Consider the following 23,254-nt stretch of genomic DNA (forward strand, 5'->3'; position numbering starts at 1 on the left):
GCTGAGTCACTTCTAGCATCATCATTTATGGGATGAGCAACAAAGCTATATTTTCATCAAAGCATAAAGCTATTTCTCTTGATTTCAGGAAGTCGGCTCATGTGTTTGTTTTAATCTAATGAACCTACATTTGCCTCATTTCCAGCCAAGATGTATGAATATAAACAAAGGTAGAATTAGTCACAGTGCAGAAAGTCACAGATTTTTAAGTCGGCTAGTGCTGCCACCGAGGCTGACCACCTGAATGCCACAAACCACTGAACCTTTCCCAGCAATTTCTGCATGCAGTACATTCAGTCCCATTGAAAACAATCTTCCACTCTTTATTATCTATCAAGGCTATTTTTAGGACCGTGCTGAGATACGAACAAACTGCTTTTTTCCACCGTGGGGGCTGTGACTTTTAAGCTGGTTCCAGCACTTCTGCATACCACCCATGCTCGAGCAAATTCCAATGGGCTCTTGCAATACTATTGTGGAGAGTCAGAAAAATGACATCAGGACAGAGAGCACAGTCCTCCGAGAAAGGGAAACCAGCTTGCTGCCACCGAGAGGTACGTTAGAAATGCAGCTTAGAGAAAATTATTAAAAACTATTTTCTTTGGGTGAAGAGGGAGGTGAGGGTTAAATACACATAAACCTCTCCTTTCCAAAAGCTGTGAACTGAGGCCATCCCCACCCAGCAATGGGAAGTGGGTGAGCCCAGCCGGTTTCACAGCTCTGCTTCCTTTCTTTGAGACTCCGAGGTGGGAAGTGCAATGCACCAAGTGCCAACAGGGGCAGGGAGGTAAAGAATAGGTGGATCAACCGGGGGGGGGAGAGAAAGGGAGAGCAGAGGATGTTTGGGGGTGCGGAGAGAAAAGGCTCATTGTTCTTTCTCCAGCTCCACAGAGCTGAGCAAGAAAGAATAAAGTCTGGCACCGTATTATGTTTTTTTCCAGGGGAGTCTCTGCCTATGGCTCTTGGCCCAGACATCACCAACACAAGAGGAAGAGAAACAAAGCTATGAAATTGGGTGGTCCCTGAGGTTGCTGCAATCAAATGATAAGGAGGGGGATGCTGATAATGCAGTTGCATTGAAATGGCACTTCCAGAGGTTGCACAAAGGAGAGAAAGGAAAGGCAGGGGACAGGCTGAATAACCGTCTATCTGGCCTCTGAACCTTCCAGGTGGGAAGAAAGAGCCATGGACGGATATCCCTACAGGGAAGCCAAGCATCCAAAGGGTTCTACAAAGGCATTCTCATGCAGACTTCTTCTTGTAAGCCTCTTTCCACATGAGTATATCTTTGCTGTGTCCATTTGGTGGAAAAAAAAAAGCTTTCTGGAGACTCCAATCCCAGGCCAAATGCAGTAATAGAGAGCATCATGCAGGACGTGCAATTCCAAGAAGCAGCTTCTGCATGGTCACAGAAAACACTTCATGCACTCACTAAAAAGTTGGACAAAAGGCCACTGTGAGTTGAAGCAAAATTAGTGGCTGGCGTGGTGCATTTTGCTAACACATCTCCAAGAGCTCTCTTTCAGAGTAAGAGTAAGGTTGACACAATGCCATTGTTCTGGAGATTGTTACTTTTCAGATCCTAAAAGCCAGATCATCTCCATGGTGATACTGCCTGGGAGACAAGCATGCAACAGAATCCTCATTAATTATTTATCAACGGCCCAAGTCTATCGTTTGATATGTTGGCAAACTCTGCAGTAATCAGGAGAGTTGCTTGAAGCGGTAACCGGTGCCATCTGCACGCAGTGAGACTCTGCTGATTTAAATCTCAGGGCTTCTGCCCGTTACTCTGTTCCACTGCATGTTTGTTCGTGTCATGGACTTTACCAAAGACAAAACGCTGTTATTGTTGTCGCGAGCCAGCAGCTGCACACATAAAGGGCAAGGATGCACGTGCCACGATGCACCTTTCAAGTTCATTTGCTTTTAAGAGGCAAGGGTATTTTTTACAGCTGCCTCGCTCTGTATGGTAAAAGCATACAGCAAACATCTGTGCCTCTCTGCTTCATTCCCCTCTTCCCAGTGCATCACATAAAAAAGATTATATTTCTAAAAACCAAAGCTGATTTACTGCCACCCTATCACTCGCTACCTGTAGAGAAACTCACTCCTACACCAAGGCACTAGAAGTCCCCAGTCAGTGTAATAAATGTTATATCAAAATTCTATTTGCATAAGCTGAGACACAATGTGCCAGTGCCTCTTGGAGAACAAGGGTACGACTACCTCAGGTTTAATTTTCCTTTTCTGATTCTGCTGGATGTAGTTGCTCTTAGCATATCATAAATGATGGTTCATCAAATGAAGAGGAATTAACTAATCACAAACACTAGGCAAGGGGGTTATATCTTCCTTCTAGTTCCCCCTTTAGTCACAGAGAAAAATGCCTGTGGAACGAAGTTTTAATGAGCAGTAGAAGGCACCAGATGAACACATTTATGCTGTACATATACAAAGTGGGTGCCAGGAGGAACACGTACAACACCCTTCCTCCACTTCTTTCCTCACCCCCACATACGGTGCCTGTTAACAGGATTTGTGAGTGCATTTCCTGAGTAACTAGTGCCTTACTGGAAAATTTACATCCCTTCATTGTTTGGTACCCGCTATCCTCAGCTATGTATATGAAGCCTGGCATATTTACACTGTGCATCCTCTTACAAATTTACCTAGCAGACCTTTCTTCATTTAATGCTGAGAATCCTGGCTTCAAGTCATCCTTAGCACCAGACGGATCTTACATCTCTGTATTAATCATTTCAGGACTGATTTACCACTAGGAATAAAAAAAAAAGTATTCATCTGGTTTAGCATAGATCTGATTTCCAATAGCATTTAAAAACACAAGCTAGCAACCTGGTTATTGATTTTTCATAGTGAGGTAGTGAATCTTGAAAACAAGAGGGAAGAAGGGAGGGCTGCAGAATTCACAAATGGGCAGTCCACTGCTATATGTCAGAAACCTACCAAAAAACTTCTCACTTCCCAAAATAAAAGGTTTTCATACAGCATTACTGAAGTTCCAAGCCATAGGACTGCTCAGTTTTAGAAGAAAGATCCTACAAGTAATCACCATCCCTAGCAATAACAAAGTGTTTCCCATAGTGCTGCCTCAAGTTGCCCCTTCTCACCCCTCCCCACTGTCCCAATAGCATGCTACCGCAGATCTGCATCCACTTCAATCCTCCCTGATCCACAGCGAAACGAATTTGCCCTGGTAGCAGCAGAGGTTGCAAAGGATTTGCTGAACAATGGAGATCTGACAAGATGAGGTTAGTAAAGATGTTTGTAGCCATGGCCTGCCAGGACCGGAGTCCAAGGCTGGCATCCTGGGAGAGACCCTGTCACGTGCAGACATCACCTTTCTGGAGAAAAGAGTGGGACTGCTTAAGTTTTTCCTAATTCGCTTCTAAATGTAACTCCATATCCTTCTGAATATCCAAAAATGTAATATCTAATACTTCAAAATGTTCGTAACTCAGCCTGCAAAAAAAGAGGCTTATGATCAAATTCTGAAGGAATAAAAAAAGACGACCAAAAAAAATGGCCAAGTTGAAGTTTTGGGGCTGTCATGCACAGATCGATGGAAGACCATCTCTCTTCCAAAGTCTAATAACTCATAAATATCCCATCCAACTACCTTCAAGCTTTCAAGGGAAGTTCATGTTTTGGCACATAAGAAATTATATCTGGAAAGAAACTGGGGTAGGGGATTTCCCCAAGGCAATGGAGGTTCATAACTGTAATTAAAAGAAAAAAAATGCTTTACAACCTCAACTATGGATCGTTCCTCCTTAATAGATGTTAACCAGCACTGAATGCCACATTTACTGAAAAGATGAAAACTGCATTTACAGTTAACTTCTGGTGAAGTTGCCAAGCAGATGTTTATTTTTGGCTTCCACATTTACTAAAGCCAAATGCTACACTGAATTGGGATTTCACAAAGTCTAACTGCTTTTCTTCCAGGTTACAATTTTGTTGGAACCAAAAGGGAAAAAAAAAGGAGGGGGAAGAAAAGGCAGGGAAAAAAAGCTGACTTCACTTTTAAGTAGGAAAAAACCTGGTAGCATCCGTTTCTATCATGTCTGTTTATATCATAGTTTAAATAAGGTTAGAATTGTGCAATCATTATTGATCGACTTCCAAATGCAGCACAGCTCCATCCAGCACGTGCAAAAGAGGAAAAGTCACTGGAAGCAAATCCTGTGTCAGTCACTCTTTTAACTTCTGCAAGTCTGTGCCCAGACTGTTTAGCACTAATTAAATTACTGGCAAGTCAGGTTAAAGAGGAGTGAAAGAATTCACAAGCCCCAAGTTTACCGTTCTCAGTGTTACATGGGTATGTATTACAGATTCCCCCTCCAAAAACTGGAAGATAGATTTCACATTAATTTTGAGGCCTGATCTCACAGCTACCACAGCTGCTGATGTAATGCAAAATGCTAACCTGGGGCAGCAGAGAGGGACTTTAATTCAATGTTGTTTTTTTATTGTGAATAAGCAGTGAACCACACTGAAGTAATCCTCCGAAGTAGGAGTGCACACTGTTCAAGGCACCAATTTGGGGATGAAATGCAAAACCAAGATCCTGGCTACTTCATTAGAAAAAGCCCTTTATGACTTTCTTAAGAAGAGAGATATAAAGCCCTGGTGCCTGGATCTAGTTCCAGTATGAAAATGACACAGTCTCCTGTAATTCCTCCCAGTAATTTAAATTGGAAATGCGGTTATTCACACCCTCTAAGCAACTGCTGCAAACTATTGCAATGTGCTGTTAAATAATTGCTAAATAATGGTAACCTCAGCAGTTACCAGAGTCTCTAAAGTGATTTTGCACATGTTTAGGTGAAAGGTGCTATATCAGTGCAAGGCTGTAATTCACATTAAACAAGGAAGGGGGTGGGACATTGTTTAAACTCTTTCTTAGAACTAGTTTTTTCCAAGAAGCCAACTGACAGCGCATTTTCATTCATCAGTACGTTCTGCTTGAGGAAGCTGTGGGTAAATAAACATAACCTGGATTATTGTCTCTCTTTAACTAAAGTTTCTGTGAGTTCAGGGAAGCCTTGGAACCGCTGAGAACTTTGCACACCTTTACAATGCCTCTTCTCCCACAAATGTGAAGTCACCTGGTATTGTGTGGATCCTTTAATTTTGCTCTCCTGGTTCTGCAGTCCTTCAAAGAAAAGAGGAAGTGCTTTTTCACCATGAGAATCACAATAGTACAAGGAAAACTTGGGAAGAGTCTTTCTTCTTTTGAAGAAATGTCAGGCACCATGACGCTCATTAACACCCAACACCATACTGCTTGACCCCTCAAATTCCTAATTAACCCAGTGGAATTTTGAAGTGTGGAGAGATTTTAAGTTGAGTTTATACAATTTAGGCTTTTGGATTGTCCTGGTTTTGGCTAGGATAGAGAATTTTCTTTCTAGTAACTGGTATACTGTTATGTTTTGGATTTAGTATGAGAATAATGTTGGTAACACACTGATGTTTGCTAAGTAGTTTTTATACTAAGTCAAGGATTTTTCAGCTTCTCATGCCCAGTCAGCAAGAAGGCTGGAGGGGCACAAGGAGTTGGGAGGGGACACAGCCAGGACAGCCGATCCAGACTGGCCAAAGGGGTATTCCATACCATGGGACATCATGTCCAGTATATAAGCTGGGAGGAGTTGGCTGGGGGGGGAGGGGGGGAGTTGGATCACTGCTTGGGAACTAACTGGGCATCGGTTGGCGAGTGGTGAGCAACTGCATTGTGCATCACTTGTTTTGTATATTGTAATTCTTTTATTATTGTTATTACTATTTTCTTCCTTTCTGTCCTATTAAACTCTCTTTATCTCAACCCACAAGTTTTGCTTTTTTTTTTTTTTGATTCTCTCCCCCATCCCACTGGGTAGGGGAGAGCAAGCGAGCGGCTGCGTGGTGCTTAGTTGCCGGCTGGGGTTAAGCCGTGACAGGATTAACATCAATGAGCAGGGGTTCAATGCACAAGGATGGTGGGCCATGGAGATTATATTGCGGAAGGTACACAGATGTGTGTAAACAACACAGTTGGAAGGGTTAACGACACGGAACTGTCAGAAGCACCTATATCTAGTATATTTTTCTAAATTGGTCTAAGGTGGATCAAAATATAACTGCACTTCCTGGTGGGAATCTAGTGAAGCATAAACCCACATCCTATCTAGAAAAATACTCTTGGAAAACAAAAAGATTGGCAATCGTGTATCAAAGCCTCACCCAGGTTATTTTGCTCCAGGGCTTGCAGATCACTTTGCAATATTAAATTTGTTTTTGTAAAAGCACTGCTTCAGTATTACATTGTTCTGCCTGGACATTACCTATTTAATGGTCCCTTTTTGGAAGGGACCATCCTAGAATTTATGACGGAACGTGGTGGAATTGCTACAGAGGGAGGAAAGGAGTTTGCTAACATTTCTTCCCCATCCGTCTCTGATTTCGGAGAAATATTTATACCCGTGAAGGCAGAGGAGCCTCCTGTTGTTCCCTTCTGTTTATTGAAAGTAAATTACCAGGGCCACCCTAATGGCTCAGTGGAGAGACTAACACAGGAACACTCTTGCTCCCCGTGACCAGCTGGGCTTTGAATAGACGTGAGAGGGTAAGGAGTGAATTACGCTTTCCTACAATTAAGTGGCTGGTGATCAAGCAATTTTGCAGCCTTGAACGCGTAATTCTAGCTTTCCCTGCTAGAAGAGGAGTTCACAACTACAGACAGTTGTTACAAGTAGTTATGAGGAGGGTTAACTTTGGAAGGGAGAAACAGCAAAGCAATTTTTTTTCTAGATGGAAAGCTTTTGGCAAAGAACTCCCCCAGACCCTGTGATCTCCAAGACTGTTGCACCCTTCTTCAACACGCACAAACACCTTTTTTGGCATGTGTTTTGGCCAGTCGGTTGAACAAGGGAGAGTTAGCACTCAGATTTCTGGGATCCCCTTGCCAAAAGCTAAGCTGTTAGGTAGTGCAACAGCAGCAGCGCAGGCTTCCCACTTCACCCTGCCAGTGACCTTCACACAGACTTGGACATACCACCTTCCTCAGAGTGAGGAGCAATTCCCTCTCATGCTGCTCGGTCCAGAAATTCATCTCAGCAAATACCACAAATCATGTCAGACCGAGCAGGACTATTAAAGCAGTGCTGCGCAATGTGAATTGCTGTCCACAAGGGACTGGAGCAAGAGACTGCCTAACCCACTTTGTTTAACTTTTTACTTAAACAATCCTGAAAGGGGAAGCTGCATTGCTACTCTGGAAATTACAACTGTAATCTCATTTGAGCCACACATTCCTCAGTTAAACTGCAGAAATAATTTAAGAATCGACTCCCAAATAAGACATTTTTCAACATTTCCTACATTTCCTGGAAATATATTACATCTGATGCTGTGAAGTAAAAGCAGGCTTATTAATTTAACCAGGTTAAAGTTCTTCCGGTAGCCCCAATAAACTCTAATGTCAGGCTAATTACATGCATTTCACCAGTTTTGCATTTTCACATTCCTCAAAGCAACAACATGCAACACCACTGTAACACTGATCACTTCCAACTCAATCCCACAAAACATTTGCACATATTGCATTCATCGCTCACTCGCACTGCATTGCCCATGGCAGGAATCAATAGTGCTTGACTGAAAATAAAACAAGCTTCGTTTCCCCTTAACGGTAACAGCTTCCTCAAGTTTGCTTTAATGCGCATGCCACAGCTCAGAGGTGCCAACATTTTCTGGGTTGTTTAAACATTGTTTAGAGTTTTGCTGGGCAGATAAGAAGAATAACTTGGGTGTACAGTAAAACAAAGAGATAGCTGTTTGTGCCAAACATTCAGTTTATGGCAATACTTCATAGGAATTATTCCCCATAACAACTGAACTGTCATATCCTACAACTACATCCCAGGCAACCTCCCAGCTGAGCTCACTACGGCTGCTGTCTGATGTGCTCTACATACAAACACCCAGAACTACCCAGATGTTCTCTATGTAAAACATTTGGTTTGAAACATGCAGCGCTTCTTTCCAAAAAGCCATTACATTTGTTTAATGGACTCACACAGTTCAACTAAAATATCCTGGAGCAGACATTTGACTGCAACTCTACTCTACAAGCCCCATCTGCAAAAAGAAAAGAAAGAAAAAGTAAATGAGAATGCTTTACATGATTTACGCTGTCTTTATGATCAGCCAGTTCATAAAATACAAGCTCTGCTCTACAGACAATAACACAAATCGCTTTCAAGTGTATTGTTTAGTCCTTGCCTGTGTTAAACAAATATTTCAATTGAAACAAAGGGCCGAACTCTACTCTTCAGTTTACAACACTGTTAATGTAACTGAGAGCAGCACTTTACCCACGGACATCACAGGGGATGCGATTTTTTTGTTTTACGCTTGGAGTGAGTGAGTAATGACATCCAATAATGATAACCAGTTACATTCACGGCTGCAGAGTTTTCCCTTCATCCAAGAAAAGCTGGAAGGAGGTTAAAGTACAGCATGAAATCCTTCTCCCCGATGAATTCCTCGCAAGCAATGAGCAACCCACAATGAGGCATTTCACAGGTCCCATTAGACCACATCTTCATCATGAAACGCCAGACAGGATGGGAGAATACATTTGTTTTATCAAAACAGAGAGGCGGATAGAAAACTCTCAAACTGTACACAGAAAAAAACCCTGTTGTTGAAAAAGACGGCTAGTCCCTGGCCTGGATGTAAATGCACTGCACGGTCTAGCTGAAGGCCCTTGTTCCTCCCAGGTTGTGAGGACACAACGGTGACCAAGTGGTACCAACTGGTGACCAGCAGCGGTACGCAGTAGCGACCAGGCTCCAAGACACAACAGCTGGCGGGCTTTTGAAAAATTGGCACCATCCTTTCAAAGTGTGCCTACAGCCATGAAGGAGGACATTCACTTCATGAACGACCTTCCTGAGATGGTTACACCCATACAAGGAACGGCTTGGCTCAGCCCAGCGCTGGAGCTGTGGTCGACCTCGGCTCTCCCCACGGCTCTGCCACAGACTTTCCCAATGAACCACAGGGAAACCCCTCACCCCCTGGGTGCCCGAAACACAGCTGTGACAACCGGCTCCTACAGGACATGGAGCTTAAACCCACAGATCATCCTTTCATTATTTCACCTCATTTCGGCACCCTGAAGAGAATAAACGTGACAAGGAAAGGAGCGTGAAGGACGCTACGCCTCACATACAGGCCTGGTTAAAAATGTGCCTTCCCGAGAGGGCAATGTGGACGCCTCTCAGTTGTATCCTTACACAGGTCAGCTAAGCCTGCATTGCCTCCAGCAGGTATTTTACTGCCATTTTCATCTTGCGCCGGAGCACAGCTATCTCACGCTCCAGGCCACACAGCATTAGAACATGCACCAGCCGGGAAGGTTGCGCGCTCCCCTCTTCTCCTCCCAAAGGCTTTTCTTTCCCCCATGCCAAAACAACGACCCGCAGCACGGCCCTGCTGAAACCACTGCCGAGTACGGCGCTGCACCGGCCGTCCCCGGCCACCTCAGGGACTGGCTGGCCTTTGCTTCTCCTTCCTGAGCCAAACTCCACCGGGGAGGCGATGAGATTTGATTTGTACAGAGTGCGATGGCAAAAATATGCAAATAAATGACAGCTCCAAACACATGCCTCAGGAGCTGTTTTTTTAAAAAAATGCTTCGCTGTCTTCCCCTGTCAAACTTGTGTGCAAAAGACTTAATCTTTTTGCATCAATGACAAAAACTGCAACAAAATACCATTTAACAAAAAGGAACATTTGTTTAGTTACCACATGGCTCAAACAGGTATTTTTATCCAACCCTCATTGCTACCTTTTGTGATCAAAAAAATATTCACACTCTCTTTTAAATAACACTTGTACCTCAAATAGAAGGAGATACCATTCACCATCAGGCATTTCGTGGAGATTAGAAATTGTAGCAGAGATGAAATGCCTTTCCGTGTACAGGAAACATGATACGGAGGCTTTGAGATCTCCACCGACAGCAGGACCCGAATCTTTCTGATCTACCCATGAATGGCTAAATTTAGTCTCCAAACTTGGCATGGTATTTTTTCACAGGAACAATGAATTTCTTTTTTTTTTTTTTTTTAAGCCTAATATCCCTTAACTAGTGTCTTTATTCCAAGGCAGTAGTGCTCAAGCCCAAATACGCTGATTCAGCTCCTCGGCACAGCAAGACATTAGGATAATTGCAAGTCCCTCAAGCCGCCAGACCTCAGAACAAAGACACTCGGCTCCTCCAGCCTCTCTGCTTAAGTCGTCCCACATGCCGGCCGCTGGGCCAGGGTAGCCGAGGGGCTCTGGGATTACCACAGGCCGATGTCCCCAGGGAAGGCGAGGCATCAGGGACGGAGCAGCCCGCCAAGCACCGATGCTTCGTCATGGAGGCAGCCAGCCCCACACGAGGCACAGAAGACAACCCCCCCCCTTTACCAGCACGGCATCCCAGGGGACCCAACGGCAAAGGGCCTTGGGCGCCATGTCAGAGGTGTGGCCGAGGTGACGCGGGAAACACCAGCAGGGAAAGGGGAAGGCCAAGGAGGCGCCCAGAAATTAACAGTTACATTGGCCATATGCTAACCTAAGCAACCTCAGCTGTCTTCTTAATACTTATAAACCACAAGACCTGTGTTTATTTTGTGATTTTGCATTCACCTACAAGCGGCTGGGATGGTTTCAAACATGCCAGCCATGCCAACCCCTTTTCCCATAGCTGCTGTGTGGCTGGGGGTTTTTTTTTTAAATGAAAGGAACCACCCATTTAAGCATTTTATTATTTTCCTCCATTGGTAAGAACAGAGTCTTAAAAAATTCACACTTGAGCAAGACCCAGGACTTGCATCCTGTCGTGGGCCAGTGGCAGCTTTAAGGACTGATGTCCTGTAAACCACCAGAGCTAGAAGAAAATCCCATCTGTCTTTGGAGAGTTAGAGAACACTAAGCATTTATACCATGCAATAGTTTAACAGACCGAATTGAGGGCTGGTCCATAGTCTTTAGTTCAAAATATAAAAAGTACTGAGCTCAGATGAGAGTACTAAAACAGCGCAAGAGGAAGGGATGGCTACAATCTCGCCCCCTCCACCCTCCCCTCTTTGCAACATGCAGCAAAGGTTACGGGAGGGCCTCTGCATCTATTGAACATGTGGCATTTTTGGTGTGAGTCCAGGATGTTTGATGGGTATGGCCAGACACTGTACGCTCACGGAGTATCTCACCCAGCCCCCTAGTGTTCAAAGGTCTAGGATCCCCTAATTTATACAACATACTATGTTGCCTGTGAAGACACGGTGATAAATATATTCTGTTTAAAAGCAGATACTTCTCAAATCATAACTTGCAGATGCTCAAAGTCTTTCATGTGGGTAAGACAAATGAGAGCCATAGAGACTGATTTTGTAGCCAGGGAGTACAGGAAGCAACAGCAGGAGAACACTATTGAAAGCCTGGATACACTTATGGCTTTAATGAATTGGTCATCAAATATAACAACGCACATGTGCAGTTTTTACCTTGCTTTGTAGTTTGCTCCCCACCCCCCACCAGCTATTCCCCATATATCTAGCAAAGTGGAAATTATTTTGAGTTTAGTTTATTAAATGGACGCACATGGTACTCGCATCTGCTGGAAGATATTTGAGGGAAACACTGACAAATATCATTTGCATATTTAGTCAGAAACCTTTTCATCTGAGACATTTCCTCTGACATACCAACTATCCCAAGTACATTGACCCATCAGGGCTAATGACAAGAGTTTTTTCTCTAAGTGTCCAGTGCACACCTGAGCGATTTATGGACAAATCCTGACTTAAGCAGCAGGCAAGAAGAGGCAAGATCTATACTCTCTGTAGCTCAGAGATTCCCACACCAACACACCCATCAGTGGTGGCATGCAAACCATCAAAACTGTATGCCAGAGCTGGCCACTGGCAGCAGCCTCCACCCCTGCCCAGGTCAGGAGCAGGGTTCTGCCAAAACTCTGGCCACTCTGCGCAGAGGAGTTGGCAGTTGCCATCATCGCTTCTTGCCATCTATGCTGCAAGGCCCTATCCCACCCCAAGTCCAGAGGCAAACCTGTGCTTCTGGCTTCAGAGCACCATCCAGGGCTGTGGCAGAAAACATATGGTTTGGTCCCACTTTACACAGGAAGAACACGCAAGACTACAATGAGAACCACAGTGTCCTGCTGAGAGGAGCATGATCGTACAGTAAGAGGAGATGCTTTGGCATCAGCATCCTGGTTCGTGTAGACAGAGGGTACAAAAGCATGGTACAGGAGGCGGAGACCCGAACCAGGAAGATGCCCACATCAAAGCAAAGGTCAGCAGCCAATTTCCGAATCCCTGGTATGTGGGCTTTGGAAACACGTCCCACATGCTTTGCATTTGGATTACCATGGCTGTACACACACTGACCTGCCAGTGTTCAAGGCTGATATACCTGGAACTGGTTTTCAGCCCTCATTCAGCATTCTTCCTTGGCACTGTCACGACCACCACGTGCCTCCTCCCAATTCCTCATTCCAGCAAAGACTCTCCAGTTATTTATTTACCAGACAAAACACAGATTAACTACAATTACAGTTCTGTAAAGAATAAACAATTGCTCACAAGAACTGCACATACCACACAGTTTTATTCAACATGTATGACCCCAAACTACAATATATACAATAATTGCCTCCACATGGCAAATCCACATTGCGGTTCTTAAAAAATAATAATAATTTTTAGAACACATGCCACCAAAAAACACAGTATATTTTAGCCATATCTAATGAAAGACTTTGTACAAGCAATTTCCATTCTGTTGTGTTCTCTAGCATATGGTGCTGTGAAACCATTTGTAATAACGCTTAGGCATTTTATAGTGTTTTTAGCTGAAAGCTGCATTATAAACATTGGCTCAAATTCTGTTGTGAATTTCACGTTTAGAGGGATCACACTAGGTATGTATCAGGCCAAAATGTGCCCCATTAATTAGTGTAACTTCCCTATATTAAGTAGTATCCCTTCAGAAAGGGATACACTGAGACACAGAAAAGTTAATTGACCTGCTCAAAATTGTTCAATCCCACGCGGGGGGCTGGGGAAAGAAGCAACAGTCTCAATAGTCTCTCAGGCGCTTTTAATTTCTTCACCTGGAAGAGAGTCCAACATCATTGAAGGAATATCACTTGATGTTCACTCAAAGCTCAGAAGGAACATGCTGTTCTTTAATTTGGTAAAAGATTTGACAAGCTAACATATTCAGACAACTCCTTACTGGCTAGTTATTAATTCAGACTTTCATACCACTGAACCATACTCCCCTGAACAAATCCGCTTCTCCAACAAGAATTCTCAGTGCAGAAAATAAGTATTTTGTACTAGTGCCTTTCCCCTAATGACCTGCATGCTGTAATCAGTTATTTCTGTCTGCAGCCCCTGACGTTCAGGTCTTCTTTGGCATTTCAGTTATAGAAGTGTTTATGTGAAGACTGTAGTAATTTTATACAAGCAGGTAGTAACTCCTATTCTAATAAGCCCACAATATTGACTGTGAATTACATTAGATTAAATCCAGTGGGTTTTTTTCTTTCTTTCTTTTTCCTTTTTTAAACCAGAGTCTCAGAACACATCTAATAATTAAGGGTGAAACAAATAACAAATTAACAGCAAAACTATTTTCAAGCCCATATACTCTTTCCAACTTCTATTCATTCCAGATCTAGAATTTCTATGCGTGCTTTGGTACAATTTTTACAGAGAATGACCCGAGTTTCACTAACACGCCTTCAGCACCATGAAAACATTGTCCAGATCTAGTCACATTTTGAGTCCCTAAAAGAACGCAGTTTGCAAATCTTAAATAAATAAATAAAGGTTTTGGTCATACATTTTGCAAGAATCCCTCTTCCACTGAGGAACCTCTGGCCCCACATAAGTGTTGCATGGCAGAAGAGGTGTACGCAGCACGCACCACAGGCTGCACAGACTCTGCCTGCAGCTACCAGCTTGGAAGCAGGGAGCAAGGCAGCACTCTCCGAGCGGGTCACAGCGCTGGCACGCAGAACAAAGCGAGAGGCAGCAGCGTGAGTGGAGTACAAAAGGGCCGGGAATGGAGACCGAAGCTGAATGTCACACAGGGACAAAAGCCTAGGGTAAAGAGAGAGCCCAGGAGGAAGGAGAGACCGAGCTCTGCAGAATGCTGTCATCCATAGGACCCTGACGTTACGTACTCCATATGTCTGGAAAAATCAGGTATTACGTGGTGCACTCAAAACTTCTGATGATTTTGGCTTTAATGGCAAGTTTTTCTTTCTCATGTATAAAACGGGGTAGTGATACAAGCCATTGTTACTATTATTCAAGTGTATTATCATAGCTGTGGAAGCCACATTCACAAATCAGGATCCTGCTGTGCAAAGTACTGTACAAGCACTTCACATCACAGCAGTGTTGTGTAGATACTTCCACCGGTGTCTGCAATAAAGGAAGATATCTTAACAAGGACACCAAGGAACTAAAAAAACCCCAAAAAACCAAAAAAGCCAGTTCTGCAACAGATTTGGACATTATCCTGCTGAAGATGCAAACTGAGCGATCAAGATAAAAATCAATACTAAGTATTGACCCAGGTGCTAACTGAAGCAGAAGTTCTCGGGAAAAAAATGGAAATATAACAAGTCATTAAAGATAAGAGAATTCACGTGCATAAGAGGGAAGAGAGGGATACCAACATTTTCTATGATATCAGCAATGCAGACAAGAGAATTGGGACAAACATCCCACCTGGTTTTCACTGTCCTCAGTGACCCACAAGCACGCTTTTATCTGTTATTTGGAACCCTTAAAAACCACACCGCAAACAAATGCTTGTGTGGCCAACAAGGCCTTAATTACTGACATGACAGAGTTGTCATTGCTGGTATTCATGTTTTGGTTTTGTCACGATACAGAGAAATACAATCAGCAAAGCAAAGGTCCTCCTTTCATATAATCTGTTGCTGTTTCAGAGTTTCAAAAACCCTCTGCGAGTCTCCAAAAGCATCATGAAGCAGAGCTATTTCAAAGTTAAGATTTTCACTGGAGTTGCAACTAAAAATATTTCTGTTGCTCTAAAGTTTGGGGGGGCGGTTACAAGATTTTAATTCGGAAACCAATTTCATTTGGCAACATCCTTCTACCTGCACTTCTATGCAAAAGAATAAATAACAAGCACTACCACACATAACACGCCTGCACAAATATGCACCACACGCCTGTTTTCCATGTTGGGCTGCAGCTTGTCATCAATTCCCAAAATAATTAACTTTCTGGAGGAACAGCTGGAGGAGAATAGTGCTTCCTCCACCTGCTGGTGAGGAGGAAGAAAAGATGTCCTGGCTCTCAGGCAGAGAGAGGGAGGAGAAGGCAGAGGGGAGGCCCTTGCAGCTACTCCCCATTGCCTCTCAAGTGCAGCCTAAGGAGAGAAAGGGAGAAAAGCTCCTGGCTTTTGCAAACGGCAAAATCTCTCCTGAGGACAGATGGTAACTGAAAGGAAGCGCAGATAATAAAGGGTGCTTCATGAGAGGTTATAATAACCAACCAGCAATGTTAGCATGCTCCAGGTCCAGCGGTGGCAGGGAGAGCAAATGAATCCCAGCAGAACACCTCGCAGGACAGCACCCACAGGGAGCTGTAAACCGGCCAGGGTATCGAACCCCTGGGTTAAACTCTGCTGGGAGTGCTCCAGGCAGCCTAACAAGATTTACCCGGTGTCTTCCATCTTTCAGAGCTACATGCTCCTTTACTAACATTAATTTAATTAATATTAATGCATTTTTTGTATCCAGGCATTGCTTTTTGTGTAATGTCAGGAAAAGACAGATAACAAGACTGAAAATGCCTATCTGTAATTCAAAGTTGTATTATAGGGAGTATTTACTCTAGTGGAATCATCTACTCAAAGAAGAACCCAGCAGCATCTACCATCTTCATGCACCATGCATGGGATCGGCCAGAGGTGGTCAAAACACAGCTTATCTAAGGCTGACATAAGTGTAGCTGTGGATTTCTTGGCTAACAAACATTGAATACATAACATGAACAAAAGCTCAGTTCTTTGGTTTAATGTGCAAGATGACAAGTGGAGAAAACACCCACAGAAATGTCAACATGAGTGTTACCTCACAGGCTTGCGATATCATCTCTTCATCCTTACACTTACTAACAGGTGCCTTAATTTAAAATATCATAAGTTACACAGTGTATACTGGGCCAGTACTAATGAAGGAAATCTTGCTGGCAAAACTAAGCACCTCATACGTCATGTAGCGGGCAATATTTTAACTGCTTCGTGCAGTATTACTGTCTGTAGTCGCTGTGGTAACTAATACACAAATTCTCATAAGTTGTTTCCAATAACAAACTAAGTGTATCATACAATCTACCCTGGAGCTTTATGGCAGGAAGCTTTACGATCACATTCCACTGAGTTAAGAGGAAAGACAAAGAAAACATAACAATTTGAATAAACCTGCAACCTGTTAATAAGTGCCAAATACTACTTGCATTCAAGTCAACAGAAATCCTGCTATTGATTTCCAATGGCACAGGACTAAAGCACATCTGTACCTTGGATCGAGCTGTCTTCTCATCTTGGTTTTACTTCATTAACTCAAATCTGCCAATTTCTGTTTCACTCCTGAGCTCTCTATTTATACAGATGACAACAAATCCAAAGTTCACGCTTCATATTAAAAGCCTGGCTAATCACGCAAATATCTTTATGAAGTGCCATACAGCTAAAGAGATTGTTAATGGACCAGAGAAGCGGAAAGGCCAAATAGGAGAATCACTTGGACAAGGCCGATGACTGGGAACGCAATGCCGCTGCCGAGGTCCAGCTTTGCAATCTGTTACCATACAGCTTCAAATACCTGCTTACCGCTGAGTAAAGAAAAAGATGATTAGCTAAACCAGTAGCAGAATAGGAAGCAAACAGGCTGGACTAGAGCGACCTTGGGACTCTTGCTACCTAGCTGCCAGCTGCGAGATGATTTGCAGTGGACATGGTGCAAGAGACAGTGGGGGCTGCATCGCTCGCGCTGTGCATCCCCTGCTGGACACACGGCAGCATCCAGTCCAACCTGCTCATGAACGCTGCAAATGCTGAGCGCTAATAAGAACTGAAGAAAGGGAAGAGAAAGAGGAGGGGGGGAACTGAAGGCAAACTCTGCCCCTTTCTGATCAGTCGTCATGTCGGTGCTCTCGTCTCACCCATGGAAAGCAATCGGTGTTCACTGCAACAGCCAGACAAGGGAACTGTCAGAAAACAAGAAGCGTTTTCCATTCACTTAGGTCTGGCTGGACTGCTGACAACTAGCTTTTATTCTGTAAGCAGACAAAGTGTGGATATTTTACATACACTCACAGATGTTAAAGTTCAAACAGACACGTTACACCAGAACTCGCCTGCAGACTGGTTAATAATTATGAAGTGCCACACGCCAACGCTTGTACTACTACAGCATAAAACTCACACCCCGGTATTTGTTTAGCTACTACAGACCAGCTGATAGAGAAAGTGTAACATTTTTATTGCATTTAAGATTGCATGGGTATTCTGATTTTCACCCTCTCCATTTCAAGATGGCATTAGCCGCATAAATTGAGTTCAGACTGTATCATCTAAGTATCCTTAGCTGTGTAGCTGAAGTGCTTGACAGTTAGCAAAATACAGAAAGACCTGGTGCGGTGTTAACTTAAAGGAGATACACATCCACGCTACATCCTTCCGTCTGAGAGGGCCCTTCCCAAAACCAAATCTCATTAACAATACGGTCACCTTTTCTTTTTTAATTGATGAAGTCTTTTAAAAAAAGGTGTTTTCGATGTATTTGCTTATTTACTATATTTTGTAATGCCAGTCAAAAATAATCAAGTTACAAAATAATAGTTAGTATATAACATAGCCCTGGAGCTTTTGTTAGCCTGAAATTGTAAAACAGCCAAGACAGCACACTTTAAAAATCATGGACTGGGAGTGAGCATGTGCAGAGATGTCCATCTCTGGTTTCTCTTTAGCCAGCCTCCAAATGAGCTAATAAACTGAAAGCATACATGATATGACTCTACAACTTGGCTGAAACTCTCATTTTCACTGTCGACACAAAGATATTTAGTTGCAAAGTAAGTGTCCCTTATTAAAGCCATGGCATCTGCAATTCCATTTTCTGTTTTACAGTTGCTTCTGCCTCTGGGTGCGCCTTGAGCTTCGAGGCAACCGACAGGGAAAGATAAATGAGACAAAACCTGTAACGTCACTAGGGAAATGTCTTGCTTTTAGATGAAGTCCAGTGAAAACTCAATTAGTCTACTTCATAGGAAAAGCAGTATTAAGACCTCTATAGAAAACCACCTATTTCTCTGAGCAGTCTTTAACGCAACGCCTGCCTCTCATTCTTTTGCCCTCTGTTAATAGTTACGTATTTCGGGGAAGGAAAAATGACAATAACTCTAATGTGTACATTTCTTCAATTGCATTTCTGCACCCTGCTGGAGCGCTGTGCCAATGAGGAAATGCTGAAGCTGAGTTATTGCTGGACAACCTCCGGGCTGCTTGAAGTCTCAAGCCAGCCGGCACCGCTGAGCGGTGAAACGGATCGTAAAAACCAATGGGGCTGGGTTGCAGTCCCTGCAATTTTTTTAGGTGTCAGCAAAGTTCAGGTCTCAAAAGTATGACTGAATCACGGCATTTTTAAACGGAAAACCAATGTTTGCCCTTCTGACAGGACTTTGTGAGCAGCTTTGGTTAGCCAGGGGATGTGACAGGTTTCGCTAAACCGTGAGTTTCCAGTAGGGAAAGAATAACTGTTCACAGTGGACCCGCATGTAAAAGCAAAACAAAAACAATAAGCCACCCTATTTTTCCGATAACAACACATCCTTTTAAAACGTACCGATGTGTTTCTACAATACCACCACTCCTCCCCCAAAAAAACTTTCTCTATAGGATTTGCACTCCAAACAAAGCCCTGGACCCAAGCGACTGCAGGCACGGGTGGGATGCTGACCCACTCCCGGGTGCGGGAGTGGACCCGGGGCCCCCGCGGGCTGCCAGCCACGCCGGGCTCCTGCCTCACCGAGACGGGCCGCCCCCGCACACGGACGGCTCTCCCGCCTAACGGGTCCCTGAGGGGATGCACCCAGCCGGCTCCCTTCTAAAGAAAAATGATATAAACGTATCTATAAAATAAAAAGGCAAAGAGAAGCCCCTCCGCCCGCCTTACCACTCTGCCAGAAAACCTCTCGATGGCCCGCTTGACTTTGCCATAGGTGCCTTTGCCCAGGGTCTCCTGCAGCTCGTAGCGATGCTTCAGGTTGTGCTTGTGGTGATGCCGCTTCACCCCCTGCTGCTTCCTCGCCGCCGCCGTTACCTCGGGGGACGGAGCCTCCCCGAGCGGCTCCTCCATGGCCGCTGCCGCTTCGCCGCCGCCGGCCGGCCCGGAGCCGCAGGAGGAGCAGCGGGGCTGCACGGGGCTGCTGTTACCGCTGCCGCAGGCGGCCGCCTCGGCGCCCTCCATGCCCGGCGGCGGCGGGCGCGGGGTGTGAGCGCCCCGCCGGCCTCGCCGCCTCTGCCTCGGCCCCGCGCCCGCGCCGGCACCATGGGGCGCGGCGGGGCGGGGCGCGGCGCGGCGCGGCGGGGCGGGGGGCGGTGGCGGCGCCCCGCGCTCTCCTCCCCTTTCCCGCCGCCCCGGCGGCGGCACAGGCGGGGGGCGGTCCCTCCGCCCCGCCCCGCCCCGCCCCGCCCCGCCCCGGTTGGGCCGCCCCGAGCGCCGCGGGTCGGGCGGGGGCCGCTGCCCGGCGGCCGGGCCCTTCTTTTGTCCGCGGAGGAGACCGGGGCTGCGCGGATGCTCTCCTGCCCCGCTGGAAGGCCCCCTCCGCGGGGCTGACACCCCCCCTCTCCCCTTCCCGGTGCGGTGGGGAGGGCGGCCGGCCCCCAGACTCCGCCGCACGGCTGCGGGCCGGCCCGGACCCGGGGCCGAGCTCCCCCCCCCCCCCCAAGCCCGGTCTGTGCGAGGCCGAGGGTTGGGTCCGGCCCCGCGGGTCTGGCGTCTGCACCTGCAGAGCCCGGGCCTAAGCCTGGGTGTGCGGACGGCGGGCAGGGGCCCGAGTGAGCCTGCACCGAATTTAGGTCTGGGAAGTTTTTTTTCCAGAAAACGCTTCATTTTCCCCACTGGCCGAGCGGGCGAGGGTTTCCTGTAGGGTTTCCATGGAACTGGAACTGGCAGAAAAAGACGGGCACGCCCAGCTGCTGCCTGTCCTTGGCATGGGCAGGCCCTGCTTACCCGCTCCAGGAAGTTTTTGCCTGTAAGAAACCTTCCTGGGCCCGAGTCCTGCTGTGGTTGACTGGAAAATCGGAGCCAAGATCTAGAGCTGAGCCACCCCTCGCCCCTGCATTCGGGGTCTTTGAAATACAAAGAATGCATGGGGTTTATGCTTTTCTTCATTTTAAAGGTGGTTATTTCTTTCACAAAGACGTCTTAAAAACTTAAACCAATGTAGACATACAAGTTGTTGCCAGGGTTGAGACGAATTGGATGTTTCCTTTGGAAATAAGCCATCCCCAAGCCCATGGCCAGAGAAGGCAGACGGTCTCTTGTAGCAGAAATGAGAAATTTGCGTGGGGTGAAACCATTTTGGCATGCTCCAGTATGGCCAGTTTGCTGGACCGATGGCAAGGGCCTTCATGTCAGAGTCCTGGCTCAGTGTCTTCTCTCCACGGACTGTCCCTAAGGTGCAGGTTACAGCTGGGGTTGTCTGCTCTGCAAGGATAATGCACAGATCTTTTGAAATCCTGGGTTCAGCTTTGTGGTCACAGCAATGTCAAGGCACAGAATTTTGGGAGTTGGTAACCCCATCCCTCCGTCTCGCTGGGGGAGTGTTGACACAGAAGTTGGTCCATGTGCTCAGCCGATTTGACTGGCTGGCTCCTGTGAAGGCTCGGGTTTGTCAGAGGTAACTAACTCGGGAGTGTCAAGGTGATGGGGTGATACCCAGGCACGAGCTTTGGTGAGGACTCTGGTTTGGTTCCTCTAGCTCACCGAGACAGTGTGTAAGGCTGGACTTCCTCAAGGTTTCTTCCTGAGATAGTGAACACACTGCTCTGAGGTTGCAGCCTTAGCCCCTCTGACTTGATGAACTTGAAAACACAAGTTGCTCTATAATTACCACCTCTGCACGTTCATTTTAGGATCAGCAGAAGTGCCTGACTGGCTCAAGGCAAGTCTGCCTAGTGTGGTACCTTGTTCCTGGCAGGAGCCAGCACCATGCTGCAGGGGTTGAAGAAGACAGAGAGAATCCTGCAGTGGTCAGAAGTAACACCTCCCACGTTGGGTCCTTGATCTTTGGCAGTCTGATATTGGCTTAAGCCCTGGAGCATGAAACTTAACATCTCTTTCACAGAGGGCACCACAAACTGGATATTCCAAAGCAGAAAGGGTAAGGGAAGCCTCTCTCTTACTATACAAAAAAAGAGCACCTTGTCCTCCTGTAGCCCCTTCCTTTATTTTAATTGTGGAAATGACAAAAATTCTGTGGCCTTCTTTTTGTAAGAAATAAGACGACATTGGTAGCTTTCGTGTTTTTGTTGGTTTATTTTAATGCTCTGAAGCGCTACTGCATTCCCACTAGCTGGCACAGAATAAAGCAATGCCTGGGCCACCTGAACATGCAGGAGAGGGAGATCTGCTACTGCATCAGCTGCCTTCAGTGCCCCCAGTTTGAAACCCACTTATATAGCTCTTCTCAAACTGAGGGGCTGCCCCGAGAAACATCCACATGAAGGAACAAAGGGCAGACCTGCTGCAAGTAGGGATTGGCACAGGGATGGGATGGGGATGCAGCAGCACCAAGAGGCAGGAGGGAGCTAGGAGTGGGGCTGGCAACACAGAATAGGAGAGGTGCCCTTGACAGCCGGGAGAAGTGAAAAGTTGTCCTGGCATGTGTTCATCTCAGTGCAACTTCACTTAAATAGATTAAATCAGAGTCTCGATCTTGCTGAGTGCCGAGGGTATGGCAGTCTATCAAGATGACAGTAACAACTGCCTGGTGGTTTTGCATGTCCAGTGCAAGCTCTAGTCACACCAAAGATGAGAGCAGCCTGTGTCCTGCTCTGATCTGTGCCAGCTGACTGCGCACTGGACTGCATGAGCAGCTCAGAAATGGCTCGGTCCCCCCAGAGGCAGCAGGGAAGAGTGTCCAGCTATCTTTGTCTGTCTGGAAGCTCCCTCCAGGCTGGAACTCGGTATAGCTTATATCCACGTCCTTTATACCTCTTGAATAGCCAAAAAGCATGAATGCCAGTGATGAAAATAGGTTTCATTATGTTATACTCGTGAATGTTGTTAATATTCCCGAGAGTATTCTCTTCTAGCTGCTTGGAAGCATACATCACCAGTTCTATAAGGAAATATGTCATGAATCATTGCTATATATTGTGATTGGAGAGATATAAGGCATAATAAAATACCAGAAGCTCCAAAATGAAAAATGCCAATTTTGTAATGCAATAAGCACAGGTACTATGTAGCATTAGAAATAGCACTTTTCCTTTTAAATTTCCACACTTTTAAATGTGAAGCCAGAGGGCATTAAGCAAATTAAATATGTAAATTAAAACTGGACACAAGAAATTTTTTGTGCTCATATGTAATAGCAGTGGGAATTGAAAATAATTATATAGAAGCACACATATGATTGAATGTATCACCGACATACAGAGATATTTCCTTTTAATTTTTAGCATATTGTCATCTTTGCAATCAATATTATACTTGTCACTGCAGGAATAACAATCACCAGAGCAAATAGTAAACCAGTGTCCTTCACAACAGGTATAAGAGTACTAAGAAGTAAAAATCACAGAGGGAAGGTGAGACAATGTTAGAATGGACATAGAAAATCTTAAATAATGACTTTTGTAGGCAGTTTGCATCGTTCTAGCTGTTCATGTCAGTGTAAAACATGCAGTGTTTCATTGCCTCTGAAATAAATATTTGGTGAGAATTTCAGTTCTCTGATTTTATAGACACCACTAGGGAATTCTTCATTTCTGACAGTATTATTTTATGTAAATGCTTTTCCTTATTCACAGAAAGGAATTATCCTCCCATTGAAACCAGCAGACTTCTGCTAGCCACCTTCAAAGGAAATAGGATTAGGCTCCA

At 45.3% G+C, this 23,254-nt stretch overlaps 1 protein-coding gene across 1 annotated transcript in view; it reads right to left on the bottom strand.

Annotated features, from left to right (window-relative positions):
• NUAK1 (NUAK family kinase 1) overlaps positions 1 to 19,664 on the bottom strand; it is a 49,883-nt gene extending 30,219 nt beyond the window's left edge. The window contains exon 1 of the mRNA XM_052789384.1: positions 19,316 to 19,664. Coding sequence (XP_052645344.1) covers positions 19,316 to 19,609 — 294 coding nt within the window. The 5' untranslated portion in view covers positions 19,610 to 19,664. The remainder of the gene's footprint in view (positions 1 to 19,315) is intronic.
• Between the last annotated feature and the right edge of the window lie 3,590 nt (positions 19,665 to 23,254).

This window comes from Harpia harpyja, chromosome 6, assembly GCF_026419915.1.
Source record: "Harpia harpyja isolate bHarHar1 chromosome 6, bHarHar1 primary haplotype, whole genome shotgun sequence".
NCBI classification, from domain to species: domain Eukaryota; kingdom Metazoa; phylum Chordata; class Aves; order Accipitriformes; family Accipitridae; genus Harpia; species Harpia harpyja.